The sequence below is a fragment of the Tripterygium wilfordii genome, chromosome 20 (genome assembly GCF_013401445.1).
Source record: "Tripterygium wilfordii isolate XIE 37 chromosome 20, ASM1340144v1, whole genome shotgun sequence".
Lineage (NCBI taxonomy): Eukaryota > Viridiplantae > Streptophyta > Magnoliopsida > Celastrales > Celastraceae > Tripterygium > Tripterygium wilfordii.
In genome coordinates, this window is record NC_052251.1 from 10,750,844 (window position 1) to 10,769,749 (window position 18,906).

Consider the following 18,906-nt stretch of genomic DNA (forward strand, 5'->3'; position numbering starts at 1 on the left):
GTTACTTCAAATAATGAAAGCAAATCAATGTAAGAGACATGATGTGACAAATTGTGAAGTGGAGTGTAATAAGAGTTTTTTTTTTTTTAAACCAATGTAACACCCGTTCAAAGTATTATATACCAGGATAACACTACGTCAAAAAATTTATCAATATCTAGCAATTTATGCCATTGATAATAACATAATAAATGTTTTGTTTTTTACAATCACGCTACTGTCAATGACGTGATTAGTTTAAAAATGATAATCACACCACTGTCAGTCAGTGGTGTAATTCTGGCAAAAAAAAAGCGATGACATCTATTTTGTGACTGAAATCTCTATCTCACTGTCCTCACAATCACTTCCTAATTTATATACGCAACCTGATAATCATGTTTGGCACGTCGGAGGTTGTTCATGATCAGGACTGAGGAGCCCAAGACGCTGGTTTCTTTTCTTAAGGCATCAATGTTCATGTTCCATCCTCTTATCATAGCCTTTCTGGTCTGTTACCAGACAGCTCCTTACACCAAAATGCATCTAATCGATCGTACTCTTTTCTTGTATCGACTTCATCGGGAATCCATCGCATTGTAAGCTGTTGGACCAGAGAAAGAACTAATTCAAGTTTCTAGCTAGTACTAGCACGGGTTTGGGGTAGGTCCATTTAAACCCACCAATGATTTTTCTATAAATGTTTAAAAATAATCAATAGACGTTATATGAGGTATAGATCATCATCGTATATTTTTTTAGGATAATGCTTGAGACCCCCATTTAATGTGGAGTGTTGGATGTGAAGTGAACCCTACATGTGTGTTTTTAATCAATGACTATTTTGATGACACATAGATTTGGAGGACTTTTGGGGGTGATATTTTGGGAGTCTCTAGCATTGTTCATTTTTTTAAGGTTAAAAAACTAAATTCATTGACAAATAATAAAAAACCAAATAAGTATTTCATCAAAACGGTAGAAAATATTTCGTATGTGTATCAATTTTTTTGTCCATAGAATTTAGTTTTTTTTTTTTTTTTGAAATACCATAGGAAATTATGTTTGTAGTTGGAATCGAACATTGAATACACATATGCCTAATCCAGCCGATTATCAATCTAGCCACTTCTCGTTGATAATTTAGTTTTTTTTTTCATGAAAAAAAAAAAACATGATGATCTTTACTTTGTATTGATTATTTTTAAGCATTTAAAAAAAAAACATTTGTGGGCTCAAATGGGCCTAATACGGTACTAGTACAACCCATCATCTCTTGATTCTCTTCTGTTGAGCCCAAAATTGGACCCCAATGGCAATTAGTTGTTGGAGTAAGTAACACAACACATAACTCCAAATATCTTGCATTTCTATATTACTATTGGGAATGCAGCCTACCCAATTAACTCTCGAGGCCCGTTTACCAAGCCCAAACTATTGGCGCAGCTTACACAGATGAGTGCGTAAAATCAAGAATGATTTAGATTGAAAAAGAAGACATATTAAATTATTTTTTTGAAAATAATAATACAAGCAATCGTACTTAGGGGTGATAAAAAAATCGGTTTCAAGTCGGACAACAGCACGTGTTTACGAAATATTTATATGTTCGGATCCTAACCTGGATTGGATTTCGGACATACTTAATGGACCAAACCCGGATTGGTTTTAATTCAACACATAAATCGGACAGCAACATAATTTGAGTTGGGATCTACATAAGTAAATTGGACGATATTTATGTGTTTGGACACGGACCCGCTTTTAAATCGGATAAAAAATTTGTATTTTGTACCCTGATTTTGGACATATAACTTATGTCCAAACTTGGTTTAATTAGGGTTGGAAAAATTCGGTCATCCGGATAGGACAAAGTTTTGTCACCCCTAATCGTACTTATTACATGATAAATAAAAATGTGAAAATATATGTAACCCTACGAGAGTTTATAAACAAAGCAGTAAATTTCATTATTAATAATGTGATCATTTCTTTTTGTTGTTTAATAAAATCAGTTGGCATAATGCAGCTTATTAGTAAATGACCCGAGTAGTAAATGATAGTAATTAAGTTGTTTTATATAATAAGCTAATTAATTGAACGATATTGGACTTAAAAAACATCACTAATGCATATCGTAGTGTACGCCCAATAAGCTTTTTACTCCCACAGTTGTTTGTTTGGTTTGTTCGTTTGCTGACAAAAGCATCTTTCCGAAAGTTTTCAATCTGTGGCTCATAAGTTTAATATTGTACAACTGTTACAATTTTGGATATGCCCTTTATTCTTGTATATAGTCATTATAGTATTGTTTATCTGGCCTCTATTCATCAGGCATCTTACGGGTCTTATTAATTTTATTAAATAGCTTAGTGATTCATACTATACCAATATTTGTCACGCATTCCCACGTTTCAATTGGAATTTTATTAGGTGTCGCGGCTTTATCCTCTTTTATTCTCCTTCAGAGTTTCATTTACTCCAGCCACCCTAATATATCTTATACACCAAGAATCACTATTTTCAGGAGAGAGATTGAGGTCTCCGATATTCCCTTCATGATCGCCATTAAACAACTCATCTATGTCGTCTATATCCATATTTCGGAACTTACTATCAAGACTTAAAAAAATAAGGGAATATAACTTCTTGTGGGTGCATTCAACTATAGGCATTATAATTTCATGAAATACAAGTTTTTTTTGTCCCAATTAGCTGGAGAAACTCGGAAAAAACGAAACCAAGTATACCATACAAACTGAAAATCGTTTTGTTTTTCTCTATTCAATCGTTCCTAATAAATACTCCAAATTGATTTCTCCCAGTACACAAACTAACAACTATGTCTTCAACTTTCTTTAATGTTTTTCTTCCTCTTTTTCTGGTTCATCTGTTCATCATTTCATCATCTACCTATGCCACCAGATCCCATTTTCTTCCATCAACAACCCTTAATTCATCTAAACAACAAACAGAAGATCCCATAACCTCCCCTGACATCTTTTCTCAAGATGATCATAATAATACCTTCAAAGATGACTCTTCAACTCTGAGGTTCATAATTCCTTCTCTTGCTATTAAGAATCCTCGTAAATTCCTTGCCGAACATGCTGGTTACATCCCGATTCCATATCGTGAAAGGTAACTGAGTAAGTTTGGTATTATTCTTAAATGATGTAAAATTTTCTTCAATTTGAAACCTTTTTCTTTTTGTTTGAAGGATGTTCCACTTCTTCTTTCCTTCACGTAATAACCAGGCCAATGACCCATTTATACTATGGTTGAATGGAGGACCCGGAGCAAGTGGTTGCACTGGGTTATTCTATGAAAATGGTCCATTTACTCTCAAAGATGATGACCTCTCTCTTGTCGAGAATAAATATAGTTGGGACAAGGTATCATATCATTATAGTACCTCATTATTTTATGGATTTGAGAAAAAAAATAATTGATGTTTTTTTATGCAGATGTCGAATATTCTATTTGTTGATCAACCTATGGGAACAGGTTTTAGTCACCTAAGAGATGATATAAATATAAGACGTGATTCAAGTATGGTCATCAATGATTTGTACAAATTCTTGCAGGTCTATTTCTTCTTTCATGCTCTATTCTTAATGGTTGAATTAAAATTTAAGATTGACATAATCTAATTTTTGTTAAAATGAAAGAATTTCTTTGATGGGCATCGTGATTTTTCTCAAAATGATTTCTTCATAATCGGACAAACTTATTCTGGGAACTATGCTCCTGCTTTAGCTGCTCGGATACAAAGTGGAAATAACGAGAAGGGGAGCATTCATATAAATCTCAAGGTGTATATATATATATATTTCTTTTTGTTAATGCACAATTTCTAGTGTAACCACTTTATTAGATTCGCTTAACACTATAGCTTCTTAGGGATTTGCTATTGGTAATGGACACACAAATCCTCGAATTCAATACCCAACAATACCAGAATACGCGAGGTCTCATGATATAATTACAGAAGACCAATACGCAATTGTAACAAGTATGCTTCCAAATTGCACATCTTCTCTAACGAAATGTGGTGTGTACTACTTTTGACTTCTAGCTATAATTTCCCTTTTCTATATTTGTTCGATTATATATATATATATATATATATATATATATAATAACAATAACAATAATAATAATAAATGTTTTTTTTTTTTGCTTTCTTGTCAGAAATTGGTATTGAAGCTGCATGTATCGCTGCATTTATGGATTGTGGTAAAATAGTTCCTTTTATTGATGGTGTTGCTAAAGACAAAAATGTAAGAAATTGCAAGACAATATTCTTGTCAGTATGTATTTATATTTTTCAACAAAACTTGTAACTTGAACATCCTTTTGATATACAGCTTAATAATATCGAAAAGCCTCGTGAGGGTAGTCCCTCTACCGACAAATTTTCCAAGTTGAATTCGTTTCTTAATACGCCATCCATAAAGGAAGCTCTAAGTGCAGGAGAAAAACCATTTGTTTCTTTGAGCCGTGAGGTATTTAAAGCAATGATCAAAGACTATATGAAGAGTGTTGATTCTAAAATTGCTGGTTTACTCGAAGAGCGGCGAGGAATCAAGGTCCTTATCTACGTGGGAGATCAAGATCTTGTAAACAATTGGATTGGTAAACCTCGTACCCTAATAAATACAATCTCATATATGAATGTTATATTATTAAGGCTTTTGTATTATAATAGGAATTGAGAAGTGTGTGTCCGAAATGAATTGGTATGGTAAAGAAGAGTTTAATGGAGCTTCAGATGATGATTTTGTTGTTGATGATACGACTGTGGGATCTATTAAAAAATATGGTCCTCTCACTTACGTTAAGGTTTGACAATCTCTATATGTTAATTAAATTCAGTATATATAATTTAGTTTGAGCTTTCGAGATAATTTCGATCTTATTATATATCACCAGATTTTCCACGCCGGTCAAATGGTTCCAATGGATCAACCAAAAACTGCTTTCCAGATGATACAGAATTGGATGCAAACAGAAATAAATGAATAACCTTCATATAAAGTTATTCTTTGAACTGGTGATAAACCATGTTATTTCGCATAATTGGGTTTACTCGAGATGATGCGTTGTACTTGTTTCATGCTAGCTAGTGTTTTACTTGAAATAATGAAAGGAAATATATGTAGGAGACATGATGCATGAGATGACAAATTTGGAAGTGGTGTGAGTGAAATACTAATAGTGTAGTGAAATACTAATAGTGTGTGGAGGACCCAAAATTTTGAATACAATTATCTCATAATCATGTTATATACACAATTTCTCGCAAATTCTGAGGCAACGTAGATCCAGATATCTTGCATTTCTAGAATACTATTGGGAATGCGACCTTCCTAATTAACTGTTACGGACCATTTTGTAAGCCCAAAATGCTCGCACATCCTACATACACAATAATAGTTACAAATATGAGAGAATATTCGGTGGTTGCTTATAGCACCACTAGTGAATACTTGACATGTGGTGCTAAACAACTTATTCTACCCAGATTATTCATCCAGCCATCATACACACACTATTATCTATAATCACTGATGCGGTGCGGAAGTATGGATCAATTTGTTAGTTCATTACTAAGTCAACATAACTTGGAATCCATCAAGAAAGTTGAGAGTAAACTCAAAAAACATAGACTCATTTTATTTCAAATATTACTTAACCTGATAGCTTACAGCCCTATCGGGTAGTTGCAAGAAAGCCATATCGGAGGCATGCAGCTGTACAAAAACTGGAGTTTAAGACTGAGGAGCACCTCAAGCACTACAAGTTAACATGGCTTAAGAAGGGAAGTGAGGTAACAGTATCTAAACGGTGCTACGTTTCTTTTTTTTTTTGTCAGGTCAAAATATAGGGATCAGGTATACGTGACTACGTGGTGTGATGTAATAATTATGAAGGAATAACTACTCTCTCATAAAATTGTTTTGGTCCCCAGTAACGAGGAGTCTCCGAAGGTGTAACCTGTCCCCGCGGGAGGTTCTAATCTACTACGCATGGCACAGTTTGAGGGCGAATTGCACGAGAGTAAAGTAGTTTACGTTCTTATTATACATTCATCAGGTTTTACAAGCTCGTCACATGGTTCCAATGGATCGACCAGAAGTTGCATTTAAGATGATACAAAATTGGATACAAACACAAATAAATGAATAACCTTCATAAAGTTATTGTTTGAGCTGGTGGTAATGTTTGGTAAACCATTTTATTTGTTTCATGCTTCTGGAGATCGACATGGCTCTGTATGCTATTACGCTCTCTAACCTTCATATATATCTGCTTGAGTACTCGGGTAGAAGCAGTGTATGAGGAAAAAGGTGGACAGGCGTCGTCCAGAGAAGGTTCTCCTCATTGGACGTTTTGCTTTAATATGGTAAGATGTGTGAGTAATTATATAGGAAGGGTATGCTTATATAAGTTAATGACAGAGGATATGTTTTATGTCTGTATTCTGTAATCTACATTGAGAGGAAGCCCTAATAATAATGTATTCTTATTGGATGATCGTGATACTTCCCAAAAATCGAAATTCTTGATCAATAGAGGAACAATAGTCCTTGGTGTATTGATTTTTTTTTGGAAAGGGGGGTGTTTATTTCAAGAATAAACTGGAACTAACCGGCTGCACTTTTTCCCGTTATAAGGGGGCATGATCTCGCGAAATTACTTTTAAGAAATTCTCTTTCAGAACCATAGCATTTCATGATTCATTGGTAAATCTTCTTTGATTCTCTCTTAACCAATAAGATGGGACAATGAATTTGAGTTTGCTGATGGGAACATAATACAACATTATTCAATTTGAAAAAGGAATTACGTACTCATTTTGATTCAACCATCTTTGGGACTCATAAAAGTACCTTGTCTCTGTCTTCTGCCTTCGAAACTGCAGCTGCAACATCAGCTGTTCCCGATCCCTTTCCTTATGAGGTTGAGGATCTTGATTCTGTTCCTGCTCCTGCACTACTCATTTCCGTCTTCGGTCCAAGCTCCAGGAAAGGAGTCTATTTTTGGAATTCCTTCTTTTGTCTACGCTAAATGTACCAGAACGGAGAGAATAGATTGATTTGTGGTCATATCTGTTGAATAACTCTGCTTTCCATTCCATGCCCTGCCATTCTTAGAGAGATTGGAATGAAAGGATTGATAAAAGAAAGAAGAGGAGATCGAATCAACAAACATCAACTTTCTTTCTTGTTTTTTTAGCAACAATTTCTTTTCATGCATCCGTCCATACTCCATTGTGCTTAATTACCCTAGGCCTAGTTCCACTGTGAGGACTTGAAATCTCCACTGAGTTACTTTTTTGTGATAAACCTAAAACATGCCAAGCCAACAATATTGATGGCAAGTGCATGACTAATTTCAGACCAATAGTTTTACGAATCCCAATATTTTTCATTTCAGTTATCTCGAATATTGAGATTAACGTACACAATTGCATATGAATCACGTGGAAAATGTGGGGCTCATGATTTCACATCGAGAAGAAGAACCAATTCAAGCTCTAGTACAACCCATTCTCTATCCTGTTGAGCCTAAATTTTTTTAACCCAACGGAGTTCATGCATGCATTTCAAACCCATTGCCATTATGGCGGTTTTAGGCCCAAATTTCTTGCATTTCTATAATACTGTTGTCTCTTCAGTTGGGAATGCCACCTACAAAAGTAACTGTCGTGGCCCATTTAGCAAGCCCAAATTGTTCTCACATCTTACACAAAAGAGTGCGTAAAAAACAAAACAACTTTAGATTAAAACAAGACACAACATAAAATAATTTGTATTTTGGACCCGGATTTCAGATATATAACTTATGTCCAAACTTGATTTAATTAGGGTTGGACAAATTCGGTTATCCGGATCGGACAGAGTTTTGTCACCCCTAATAGTACTTATTACGTGATAATTAAAAATGTGAAAATATATGTAACCCTAAGAGAGTTTACAAACAAAACAGTAAATTTCATTATTAATAATGTGATCATTTCTTTTTGTTGTTTAATAAAATCAGTTGGCATAATGCAGCTAATTAGTAAATGACCCGAGTAGTAGATGACAGTAATTAAGTTGTTTTATAAAATAAGCTAATTAATTGAACGATATTGGACTAAAAAAACATCACTAATGCAAATCGTAGTGTACGCCCAATTAGCCTTTCTACTACCACAGTTGTTGGTTTGGTTTGTTGGTTTGCTGACAAAAGCATCTTTCTGAAAGTTTCAATATGTGACTCGTATGTTTGATGTTGTACAACTGTTACAATTTTGGATATGCCCTTTATTCTTGTATATAGTTATTATAGTACTGTTTATCCTGCCTCTATTCATCAGGCATCTTACGGGTCTTAATAATTTTATTAAATAGCTTAATGATTCATACTATACCTACATCTGTCACGCATTCCCACATTTCAATTGGAATTTTATTAGGTGTCGTGGCTTTATCCTCTTTCATTCTCCTTCAGGGTTTCATTTACTCCAACCACCCTAATATGTCTTATATACCAAGAATCACTATTATCAGGAGAGAGATTGAGGTCTCCGATATTCCCTTCATGATCGCCATTAAACAGCTCATGATCTATATCGTCTATATCCATCTTTCGGAACTTACTATCAAGACTTAAAAAAAAAAAGGGAATAGAATTTCTTGTGGGTGCATTCAACTATAGGAATTATAATTTCATGAAATACAAGTTGTTTTTTTGTCCCAATTAGCTGGAGAAACTCGGAAAAAACAAAACAAGTAAACCATAGAAACCTAATAAATACTCCAAATTCACTTCTCCCTGTAAACAAACAACAACAATGTCTTCAACTTTCTTTAATGTTTTTCTTCCTCTATTTCTTTTTCATCTTTTCATCACTTCATCATCTACCTCTGCAACCAGATCCCATTTTCTTCCATCGACAACCCTTAATTCATCTAAACAACAAACAAAAGATCCCATAACCTCACCTGACTTATTATCTCAAGATGATAATAATACCTTCAAACATAACTCTTCAACTCTGAGGTTCATAATTCCTTCTCTTGCTATTAAGAATCCTAGTAAATTCCTTGTCGAACATGCTGGTTACATCCCGATTCCATATCAAGAAAGGTAAGTGAGTGAGTTTGGTATTATTCTTAAATGATGTAAAATTTTCTTCAATTTGTAAACCTTTTTCTTTTTGTTTGAAGGATGTTCCACTTCTTCTTTCCTTCACGTAATAACCAGACCAATGACCCATTTATACTATGGTTGAATGGAGGGCCCGGAGCTAGTGGTTGCATTGGGTTATTCTATGAAAATGGTCCATTTACTCTCAAAGATGACGACCTCTCTCTTGTCGAGAATAAATATAGTTGGGACAAGGTATCATATCATCATAATACCTCATTATTTATGGATCACGGAAAAAATAATCGATGTTTTTTTATGTAGATGTCGAATATTCTATTTGTTGATCAACCTATGGGAACAGGTTTTAGTCACCTAAAAGATGATATGAATATAAGACGCGATTTAAGTAGGGTCATCGATGATTTGTACAAATTCTTGCAGGTCTATTTCTTCTTTCATGCTCTATTCTTAATACTTGAATTAAAATTTAAGAATGACATAATCTAATTTTTGTTAAAATGAAAGAAATTCTTTGATGGGCATCGTGATTTTTCTCAAAATGATTTCTTCATAATCGGACAAACTTATTCTGGGAACTATGCTCCTGCTCTAGCTGCTCGGATACAAAGTGGAAATAACGAGAAGGATAAAATTCATATAAATCTCAAGGTATATATATTTCTTTTTGTTAATGCACAATTTCTAGTGTAACTTCTTTATTAGATTCGCTTAACGTTATAGTTTCTCAGGGATTTGCTATTGGTAATGGACATACAAATCCTCAAATTCAATACCCAACAATACCAGAATACGCGAGGTCTCATGATATAATTACAGAAGACCAATACTCAATTGTAACAAGTATGCTTCCAAATTGCACATCTTCTCTAACGAAATGTGGTGTGTACTACTTTTGACTTCTAGCTATAATTTCCCTTTTCTATATTTGTTCGATTATATATATACATATAATAATAATAATAATTTTTTTTTTTGCTTTCTTGTCAGAAATTGGTATTGACGCTGGATGTATCGCTGCATTTACGGATTGTGGTAACATAGTTCCTTTTATTGGTGGTGTTGCTAAAGACAAAAATGTAAGAAATTGCAAGACAATATTCTTGTCAATATGTATTTATATTTTTCTACAAAACTTGTAACTGGAACATCTTTTTGATATACAGCTTAATAATATCGAAAAGCCTCGTGAGGGTAACGACAAAATTTCCAAGTTGAATACGTTTCTTAATAGGCAATCCATAAAGGAAGCTCTAAGTGCAGGAGAAAAACCATTTGTTTCTTTGAACCGTGAGGTATTTAAAGCAATGATCAAAGACTATATGAAGAGTGTTGATTCTAAAATTGCTGGTTTACTCGAAGAGCGACGAGGAATCAAGGTCCTTATCTACGTAGGAGATCAAGATCTTGTAAACAATTGGATTGGTAAACCTACCTCGTACCCTAATAAATACAATCTCATATATGAATGTTATATTATTAAGGCTTTTGTGTTATAATAGGAATTGAGAAGTGTGTGTCCGAAATGAAGTGGTATGGTAGAGAAGAGTTTAATGGAGCTTCATATGAAGATTTTGTTGTTGATGATACAACTGTGGGATCTATTAAAAAATATGGTCCTCTCACTTATGTTAAGGTTTGACAATCTCTATATGTTAATTAAATTCAGTATATATAATTTAGTTTGAGCTTTTGAGATAATTTCGATCTTATTATATATCATCAGGTTTTCCACGCCGGTCAAATGGTTCCAATGGATCAACCAAAAGCTGCTTTTAAGATGATACAAAATTGGATGCAAACAGAAATAAATGAATAACCTTCATATATCGTTATTCTTTGAGCTGGTGATAAACCATGTTATTTGGCATAATTGGGTTTACTCGAGATGATGCGTTGTACTTGTTTCATGCGAGCTAGTGTTTGACTTGAAACAATGAAAGGAAATAAATGTAGGAGACATGGTGCTTGAGACCAATTGGGAAGTTGTGTGAGTGCAATACTAATATTGTGAGGACCCAACAAATTGAATACAATTATATCATAATCATGTTATATACACAATTTCTCGCAAACTGTGAGGCAACGTAGATTCAGATATCTTGCATTTCTAGAATACTATTGGGAATGCGACCTGCCTAATTAACTGTTACGGGTCATTTTGGCAAGCCCAAAATGCTCGCACATATTACATACACAATATACTTACAAAGATGAGAAAATATTCAGTGGTTGCTTATAGCACCAAGCACCACTAGTGAATACTCGACACGTGATGATAAACAAATGATTCTACGCAGAGTATTCGTCCAACCATCATACACACATTATTATCTATAATCACTGACACGGTGGTGGATTTCAAAGATTACTTAGCCTGATAGCTTACAGCCCTATTGGGTAGTTATGGTGGATTTCAAACCCATTGCCATTATGGTGGTTTAGAGCCCATGTAGGTCCAAATTTCTTGCAGTTGGGAATGCCACCTACAAAATGACTGTCGTGGCCCATTTGGCAAGCCCAAACTGTTCTCACATCTTACACAAAAGAGTGCGTAAAAAACAAAACAACTTTTAGTCCTATTAGCTGTACCTTACTAATGTTTTCATCACAATCACCTTGGAATCGAGACAAAATATTTAAAAACTTTTTTTTTCTTTTTTTTTTTTGCTTTTCCTACTATCAAAACGTGAAAAATAAGCAAATAGAATTTCTTGTGGCTGCGCATTCAACTAGGAATTATAAGCTTCTAGAAATAGAAATGCAAGTTGTGTTTTGTCGCAATTAAGCTGCTGGAGGAATCATAAGCCGGAAAAACAAAAACAAACTGAAAACCGTTTAGTTTTCACCTACACAACCATTTCTAATGACAACGCTATAACTACACTCCAAATTGACTTCTCCCTGCACACAAACTAACAACCATGTCTTCAACTTTCTTTAATGTTTTTCTTCCTCTTTTTCTTGTTCATCTGTTCATCACTTCATCATCTACCTCCGCCACCAGATCCCATTTTCTTCCATCAACAACCCTTAATTCATCTAAACAACAAACAAAAGATCCCATATCCTCACCTGACTTCTTTTCTCAAGATGATCATAATAATACCATCAAACATAACTCTTCAACTCTGAGCTTCATTCAGCGAAAATTCAGAATTTCTTCTCTTACTAATACCGATCCTAATATTAGATTCCTTGCCGAACATGCTGGTTACATCCCGTTTCCAGATGGTGAAAGGTAACTGAGTAAGTTTGATATTATTGTTTCTTAAATAATGCAAAATTTTCTTCAATTCGTGTCCTTTTTGTTTGTTTGAAGGATGTTCTACTTCTTCTTTGATTCACGTCATGACAAGAAGAATGACCCATTCATACTATGGTTGAGTGGAGGACCTGGAGCTAGTGGTAGCACTGCATTATTCTATGAAAATGGTCCATTTACACTTGAAGATGACTTCTCTCTTGTCGATAATACATATAGCTGGGACAAGGTATCATATCTTTATAATACTTCATTTTTTATGGATCAAAAAAAAATAATCATTAATTTTCTTTTTTATCCAGATGTCGAATATTCTATTTGTTGATCAACCGATGGGAACAGGTTTGAGTCACCTAAGTAATGATGATGCTATGAGACACGATTTAAGTAGGGTCATCGATGATTTGTACATCTTCTTGCAGGTCTATTTCTTCTTTCATCTTCTATTCTTAATGTTTGAATTAAATATAAAGATTGACATAATCTATTTTTGTTAAAATGAAAGGAATTCTTTAAGGGCCATCGGGATCTTTCTCAAAATGATTTCTTCATAATCGGACAAAGTTATGGTGGGCACTATGCTCCTGCTCTAGCTGCTCGGATACAAAGTGGGAATAACGAGGCGGAGGGAATTCATATACATCTTAAGGCATATTTTTTTCTTTCTTGATTCACAATTTGTAGTGTAATTACTTGAATAGATTCGCTTATCTTCATAGTTTCTCAGGGATTTGCTATTGGTAATGGACATACAAATCCTAAAATTCAATACCCAACAATACCTGAATATGCGAAGTCTCATGATATAATTACGGGAGAGCAGGAGGAGTTTCTAAAAAGTATAATTCCACGTTGCAAATCTTCTATAGAGGCTTGTGGTGCGTACTACTTTTGACTTGTAGCTATGATTTCCCTTTTGTGTATATATATATATATTATACACAATATAAGCATACCATTCTGGAAAAGATTGCAACAATCAAGAACAATTAGATCATACAATATAACTGTTTTTTGCCTTCTTGTCAGAAAGGGGTGATGAAGGAACGGGTGATGAAGATCCATGTGCCAATGCATTCAACTTTTGTAGTGACATAATTAAATGGATTCGTAAATTTTCTCCGAACAAAAATGTAAGAAAGTAAATTGCAAAACAATCTTGTCAAAATGTATATGTATTTATGTTTTTTTCTTTTAACAAAATTTTTAACTTAAACATGCATGTTTTTGATATACAGTTTGGTAATATTAGAAAGCCTCGTGACGGTCCCTCTGACAACGATTTCTCGACCTTGGATGAGTTTCTTAATGCACGATCCATAAAGGAAACTCTAAATGCAGGAGAAGAATCATTTGTTTCTGTGGACCGTAAGATATTTAATGCAATGACGAGAGACTATATGAAGAATCTTGATCTTAAAATTGCTGGCTTACTTAAATTAGAAGGAGGAATCAAGGTTCTTATCTATGTGGGAGATCTAGATCTCATCAACAATTTTATTGGTAAACCTCAAACCCTAATAAACACAACTTCAAAATATATATTATAAATTCTTCTATTATACTGTTGATCATGCATTTATGTTTTGACAGGAAATAAGAAGTGGGTCACCCAAATGGATTGGCCTGGTAGACAAGGGTTTAGTACAGCTCCAGATGTTGATTTTGTTGTTGATGGTACGAAAGCGGGATCTATGAGAAACTATGGTCCTCTCACTTTCATCCAGGTTTGACAATCTCACTCTACTCGGGATATATACATATATTAATATTCAGTATATATAATTTAGTATGAGCTTTTGAGATAAATTGGATATTATTATACATCATCAGGTTTTAGATGCGGGTTACATGGTCCCAATGGATCGACCAAGAGTTGCTTTTCATATGATAAAAAATTGGATACACAACATAGATACATGAATAAACCCTGTTGTTTCTCGTGTTGGGTTACTTGAGATGATGCTTAAGTTTTTTTACTTCAAATAATGAAACCAAATAAATGTAGGAAAGGAGACATGATCGATCGATAATTAATGACAAATTTGGAAGTGGAGACTGGAATGTAATAATTATCTGTGTGAGGATTGATCGAAAAACTTGAATAAAATTATCTCATATTCATGTTATGGAACATAATTAGCTGACGTGGCATGCATGTTCTACTCAATAGTTGACACGTGGCGCCAAGCAACCGACCATCCTACACATATTATTATCTAATATCTATAATAACGGACCTATATATTTACGTGATAAAAGTTACTCAGAAGAGATGTTCACCTGAGAATTCTTCTCTGTGATTTCTCACACGAAAATCCAAGAAACACAATAATGAGAGGATTTCAATCAATGTATAGCCCCAATCCCAATCCCATGTACATGTATGCGTATATCGAAAATGGACTTGGGCCAACAATATGGGCTTGAGTACAAAATGAGTTTAAGAGAACTGGTTTGACCCAATAGACTGACCAAGACCAATAATAGAATAGAGTCGTGTACTCATAGGCCTTCTGCTTAAATGTGAATAAATGTACATCCCATTATGGCCCCGACTACATTATAAATGAGTTTGTTTTTTTTTTTTTTTTTGTCAGACATTATAAATGAGTTGCACACAAAAGAATTATGTCAAGTCCACAAAATAATTCTAACAAGAACAACATCATACAAATTTATCCTTTGGATATCCAACATGGATCTGAACTCAGACAACACTTAATTAGGATAATGAGGACATGGCATGGTACTTTGTACCCGATTATTGTACACTTTATCATCCTTGCTCACTCTTGCTAAGAAAAGGAGTACCCTTGCTACTATGTTGGTTTTTTGACATGAATTTAACCGACTAAACGATTGGTTATTGGTCGTTATTTCGTTCGATTATATGTATTTTTCTTTTGAAAATAGCCGACCAATCAATTCGTTTGACGATCAATTCGATTTCTACGATTTTTTTTACACTCCTAGTCAAAACTCAATGCACGTCACAAGGACGGGATTTCATTACCTTAATGACAAAATAGATGTTTAGAGTTGGAAGACTATGTGACTTCTAAGAGCATCCACAGTGACCTATAGTGGTGAGACTCTTGAGCCGGAGAGAGAGTGCTTGATAGGAGAGAGAGAGAAAGAAGGAGAACAAGAAGAAAGAGAAAAAATGGAAGAGAGAGAAAAACACATGGCATCCTCTAATTGATTGTGTTTATCACTATTCATCCATTTAGATACACTTCAAATATGAAGTGTTGGTTAAATTTTACATGTTTTGGAGTGCCAAATGTTGCCCATTGTGGGCAACTAGCACTCCATTTATCAAGTGGGAGCAATTTTTTTGAAAATGTCATAGATTTGATTGTATTAATTTACCTAATAAATTAGGTAACTGAGGCCCATAGACACTCGAGACCACCATAAAGATTGAATACAAGTTAAGGACTAAAAAAAAGAAGAACACATTAAGAAAACAAGAACAAATCAAGTGGGAGCAATTTCAAGGATGCTTGTATATTTGGTATGTAATATGTATGACACGTTAAAATCTTAGGAGTTATGGAGTGTCCATATTTGGTATTTACTATGTCAATGGTCGAAATTTACTCAATTTGGCTGACAGCAAAGCAGCATGAATGACAGAAATACCCCTACATGGTTGATCTAATTACATTTGTCATGCAGTAGACTGAAGAGAGAGTGGCCCTGCTTTTGGCGTAGTCTTATTATTAAGGGGGGAGGGGACAGAAAAGTCCAAAAGCAAAGTAAAGAGAAATTAATCAGTCTACTCTCCCCACAACTCCTCTTCCTTTTTTTTTTCTTTTTTTTTTTTTTTTTTCCTTCTTAGAGTAAGTTCTGATTACGTTGTTAATTACCTCAATTTGATTGGGAGATGTTTGAAGGAAACATATCTTTTCAGATTATATACTTTCGTGGGTCGTTGTTGATTTTATAAATCCTTCTATCATTATGTTTTCTTGGGCAGTTTTTCTTCTTCTTCCTCTGTACTGAGGAAAGAGACTGATTTTCTGTTGAAGGAAGAGTCTTTATGTCTTCCATGTTCGATCTGGTAACTGGAGCTTCAAACAAGTAGTCTCTACACTTCTTCTTCTTCTCCGCCTATTGTGTGCTCTGTTTGTCTCTTCATCAGGACAACTTACAGAGTTTCTTGAATCTTTATGTGCTCTTGAGGTTAAACAGGTATGTTCATTCTCTCTTTTTATGTGAAACAAGCTTGATTGATGGGTTTACTCTTTGATTCAAGATGTGGGTTTTTTCTTTATCTATGTTTTTCTGATGTTCTGTTTGGATGCATTGGTCTTGGTTGGAGTGCTTTGGGACATTCCCAAGAAAGGAATTTTTATATTTGATTTTGAATTTTTGGGATTTCAGGGTTTTGGGTTTTTCCTGATGCTTGATAATTCGAAAAGGATTTCACTGACAGTGATCACTTCACTTCCCCTTGTTGCTGGGTGGTGTTGTGGGTTTTGGGCTTGGGGTTTAGGGGGGGTCACAGCTTGCTTTCAATAGTTTACAGTGTGGTAGAATGCCAGGAATTCAAAGAATTCAAATTTTGAATCAGGATCTAAATTGTATCGGAGAGAATAGAAGAAAAGTGGGCATAAAAAGAGAATTGAATTCAATCAGGAAGGTTCGGATTATATGCCGTGATCCTGAGGCCACTGATTCTTCAAGCGAAGAAGACAATGGTGATTACAGAAACAAGAGGAATGGCAGAGTGGGTGGTAGGTGCTATGTTAAGGAGATTCTCATTCCCAGTTCATCAGATAAATCATGTACAAAGGATTCTTCACAAGAGAATATTGGTGGAGAAAGGTTATGTAGTGGAACTGGAATTGTTGACGATAAGAAATTGCGGAAAACCTCCTGTATATACAAGGGTGTTCGACGAAGGCCATGGGGAAAATATGCAGCAGAGATAAGAGATCCTATTAGGAGGATACGAAAATGGCTTGGCACTTATGATACTGCAGAGGAAGCTGCTGCTGCTTATGAGAAGCAAAGAATTGAGTTTCATAACATCCTTCAAGCTGAGAAGAAGAGTAATAAGAATGTGTTGGAAGAGAATGATGACTCGGGTCCCCATCCGTCCCCATCATCTGTGCTTGAGCTTGATGTTTCAATTGATCATGGAGCAGAAGATGCAATGAAGGAAGACTGCAATTCGGAGGAGTCGTCTGAGGAAGATCATATTGCAGAACAAGTCTTTGTGAAAGAAGAGCAGTCAATTTTGGATGTCTGGAAAGACCAACCAGTGTCAACAAAACTATACAGTGAAGATATAGACTTCTGGGTTCCGGATGTTTTGCAGTTGTGGGAAGATTCTCGGAATGGTATCGACGACTTCATCGAGGATCCATCTATGTTTGACAAGGAGATGCTTGATCTTCCCATGATGGATTTAGACAAAGAAGAGATTTCCTGGGCAGAAGTCCTGCCATACATTTTGTAGTTAGTAATTATCAGTATACTTACAGCATATAGGAAAAACAAACACCATATTGGGTCAGTTTTTGCAGTATGTGACAGATGAGTTGAAGGTTTTGTTAAGGGACAGTGAGTGAGAGTTCTTAGGTTGGTTGGTGCAAATCCAACATTTTGTAATCTGTTACAGATGAGTAATGAATTGTAACTATTTTTCTATAGAAATCTAGAATTTTAATTTCTTCTGAATCTTTTCTATGCCACTAGGTGTTTTTGATTCTTTGTGGAGAAACTTTGAAGACTTTTTCTTTGAAGGGGAATCTAGATTCACCACACAGATGGAGATTTCTGGTTGAGACATGGGAAACTGTAGTGGGTCAACCGAACGTGGTCACTGGTTTCATGGTGGAAAGAGTCATCATATATGTCACTTAGTGCTGCTGCTTTCTGCACTGCATATGTGGTGTTGATGACAGACTCCCAACCAACCTTCCATAATTCAAAGTTGCTAGTACAATTACAAGAAAAGACACATAAATAATAATTGTTTTGGCGGCCTACAAACTTTTGGCTCACTTGCTTTCCAAGCAAGATCTGCGACTTTTTATCTTCTTTCTAAAAGGCGGTGATTAATAATATAAAACCACCTTGCACCTTGCAACATTCTAGTCGATCATCTCCAGGGTATATAGTGCCCGGAAGTCGGGGATATTTTTTGTAGAATCCTGATTTCGTGGGCTTATCCCACTTTCGAACCCCTACACATGGGATACGATTCAGTCTTACCTATCGCCAACGTGATACAAACTGTTTTGGTGATCCGAGATTTACGATATATTGGACTTGTTATAATAATCACAATTAGATCATATTGCTTTCATCATCAGACAATCTTGGACTCTTGCCAATCTCCTCTCTTGTTTCTTTTTCCATGAATAGTGTAAAATCAAACGGCAGAATATAAGTTGCATGACAGCAAGGAAAACCATTAGTCTTATGGAAAAGAACTAAACCACCTAGTCACTTTCAAGCTTTCAACAATGCTAATGGTCTTT

General features: G+C 34.9%; 4 protein-coding genes across 5 annotated transcripts; all 4 read left to right on the forward strand.

Annotated features, from left to right (window-relative positions):
* Positions 1–2,821: 2,821 nt before the first annotated feature.
* On the forward strand, positions 2,822–7,053 carry LOC119986990 (serine carboxypeptidase-like). Its single transcript, XM_038831673.1, has 12 exons — positions 2,822–3,120; positions 3,200–3,374; positions 3,447–3,566; positions 3,651–3,794; positions 3,883–3,994; positions 4,174–4,262; positions 4,350–4,617; positions 4,691–4,824; positions 5,328–5,481; positions 5,858–5,876; positions 6,244–6,388; positions 6,826–7,053. The coding sequence occupies exons 1-12, from the start codon at positions 2,822–2,824 to the stop codon at positions 7,051–7,053; spliced, it is 1,887 nt and encodes a 628-aa protein (XP_038687601.1).
* Positions 7,054–8,824: 1,771 nt separating this feature from the next.
* Positions 8,825–10,960, forward strand: LOC119986991 (serine carboxypeptidase-like). The gene is made up of 8 exons (XM_038831674.1): positions 8,825–9,120; positions 9,201–9,375; positions 9,649–9,792; positions 9,873–9,984; positions 10,132–10,220; positions 10,308–10,566; positions 10,644–10,777; positions 10,868–10,960. Exons 1-8 carry the CDS (start codon positions 8,825–8,827, stop codon positions 10,958–10,960), a joined length of 1,302 nt encoding a protein of 433 aa, XP_038687602.1.
* Positions 10,961–11,988: 1,028 nt separating this feature from the next.
* Positions 11,989–14,664, forward strand: LOC119987457 (serine carboxypeptidase-like). 2 transcript variants are annotated; one of them, XM_038832379.1, is made up of 9 exons: positions 11,989–12,382; positions 12,464–12,635; positions 12,709–12,828; positions 12,912–13,055; positions 13,134–13,284; positions 13,436–13,539; positions 13,645–13,909; positions 14,000–14,133; positions 14,240–14,664. In XM_038832379.1, the coding sequence occupies exons 1-9, from the start codon at positions 12,066–12,068 to the stop codon at positions 14,327–14,329; spliced, it is 1,497 nt and encodes a 498-aa protein (XP_038688307.1). In that variant the 5' UTR covers positions 11,989–12,065; the 3' UTR covers positions 14,330–14,664. The 2 variants fall into 2 exon arrangements, with proteins under 2 accessions (XP_038688307.1, XP_038688308.1); XM_038832380.1 differs by having other exon boundaries at positions 12,912–13,028.
* A 483-nt stretch (positions 14,665–15,147) lies between these two features.
* On the forward strand, positions 15,148–18,731 carry LOC119986992 (ethylene-responsive transcription factor CRF6-like). The gene is made up of 3 exons (XM_038831675.1): positions 15,148–15,155; positions 16,444–16,606; positions 16,989–18,731. Exons 1-3 carry the CDS (start codon positions 15,148–15,150, stop codon positions 17,877–17,879), a joined length of 1,062 nt encoding a protein of 353 aa, XP_038687603.1. The 3' UTR covers positions 17,880–18,731.
* Positions 18,732–18,906: the final 175 nt, after the last annotated feature.

What these genes read in the sequence shown, in the direction of transcription:
- LOC119986990 (XM_038831673.1), top strand. Translation starts at nt 2,822, where the DNA reads ATGTCTTCAACTTTCTTTAATGTTTTTCTTCCTCTTTTTCTGGTTCAT. An exon ending in GCATTCATATAAATCTCAAG is followed by an intron (nt 3,795 to 3,882) that starts GTGTATATATAT and finishes ATAGCTTCTTAG; the next exon opens with GGATTTGCTATTGGTAATGG. An exon ending in CCAATACGCAATTGTAACAA is followed by an intron (nt 3,995 to 4,173) that starts GTATGCTTCCAA and finishes CTTTCTTGTCAG; the next exon opens with AAATTGGTATTGAAGCTGCA.
- LOC119986991 (XM_038831674.1), top strand. Translation starts at nt 8,825, where the DNA reads ATGTCTTCAACTTTCTTTAATGTTTTTCTTCCTCTATTTCTTTTTCAT. An exon ending in AAATTCATATAAATCTCAAG is followed by an intron (nt 9,793 to 9,872) that starts GTATATATATTT and finishes ATAGTTTCTCAG; the next exon opens with GGATTTGCTATTGGTAATGG. An exon ending in GTGTTGCTAAAGACAAAAAT is followed by an intron (nt 10,221 to 10,307) that starts GTAAGAAATTGC and finishes TTTGATATACAG; the next exon opens with CTTAATAATATCGAAAAGCC.
- LOC119987457 (XM_038832379.1), top strand. Translation starts at nt 12,066, where the DNA reads ATGTCTTCAACTTTCTTTAATGTTTTTCTTCCTCTTTTTCTTGTTCAT. An exon ending in ATACATATAGCTGGGACAAG is followed by an intron (nt 12,636 to 12,708) that starts GTATCATATCTT and finishes TTTTTTATCCAG; the next exon opens with ATGTCGAATATTCTATTTGT. An exon ending in ATCTTCTATAGAGGCTTGTG is followed by an intron (nt 13,285 to 13,435) that starts GTGCGTACTACT and finishes CCTTCTTGTCAG; the next exon opens with AAAGGGGTGATGAAGGAACG.
- LOC119986992 (XM_038831675.1), top strand. An exon ending in GTGCTCTTGAGGTTAAACAG is followed by an intron (nt 16,607 to 16,988) that starts GTATGTTCATTC and finishes ATTTTGAATCAG; the next exon opens with GATCTAAATTGTATCGGAGA.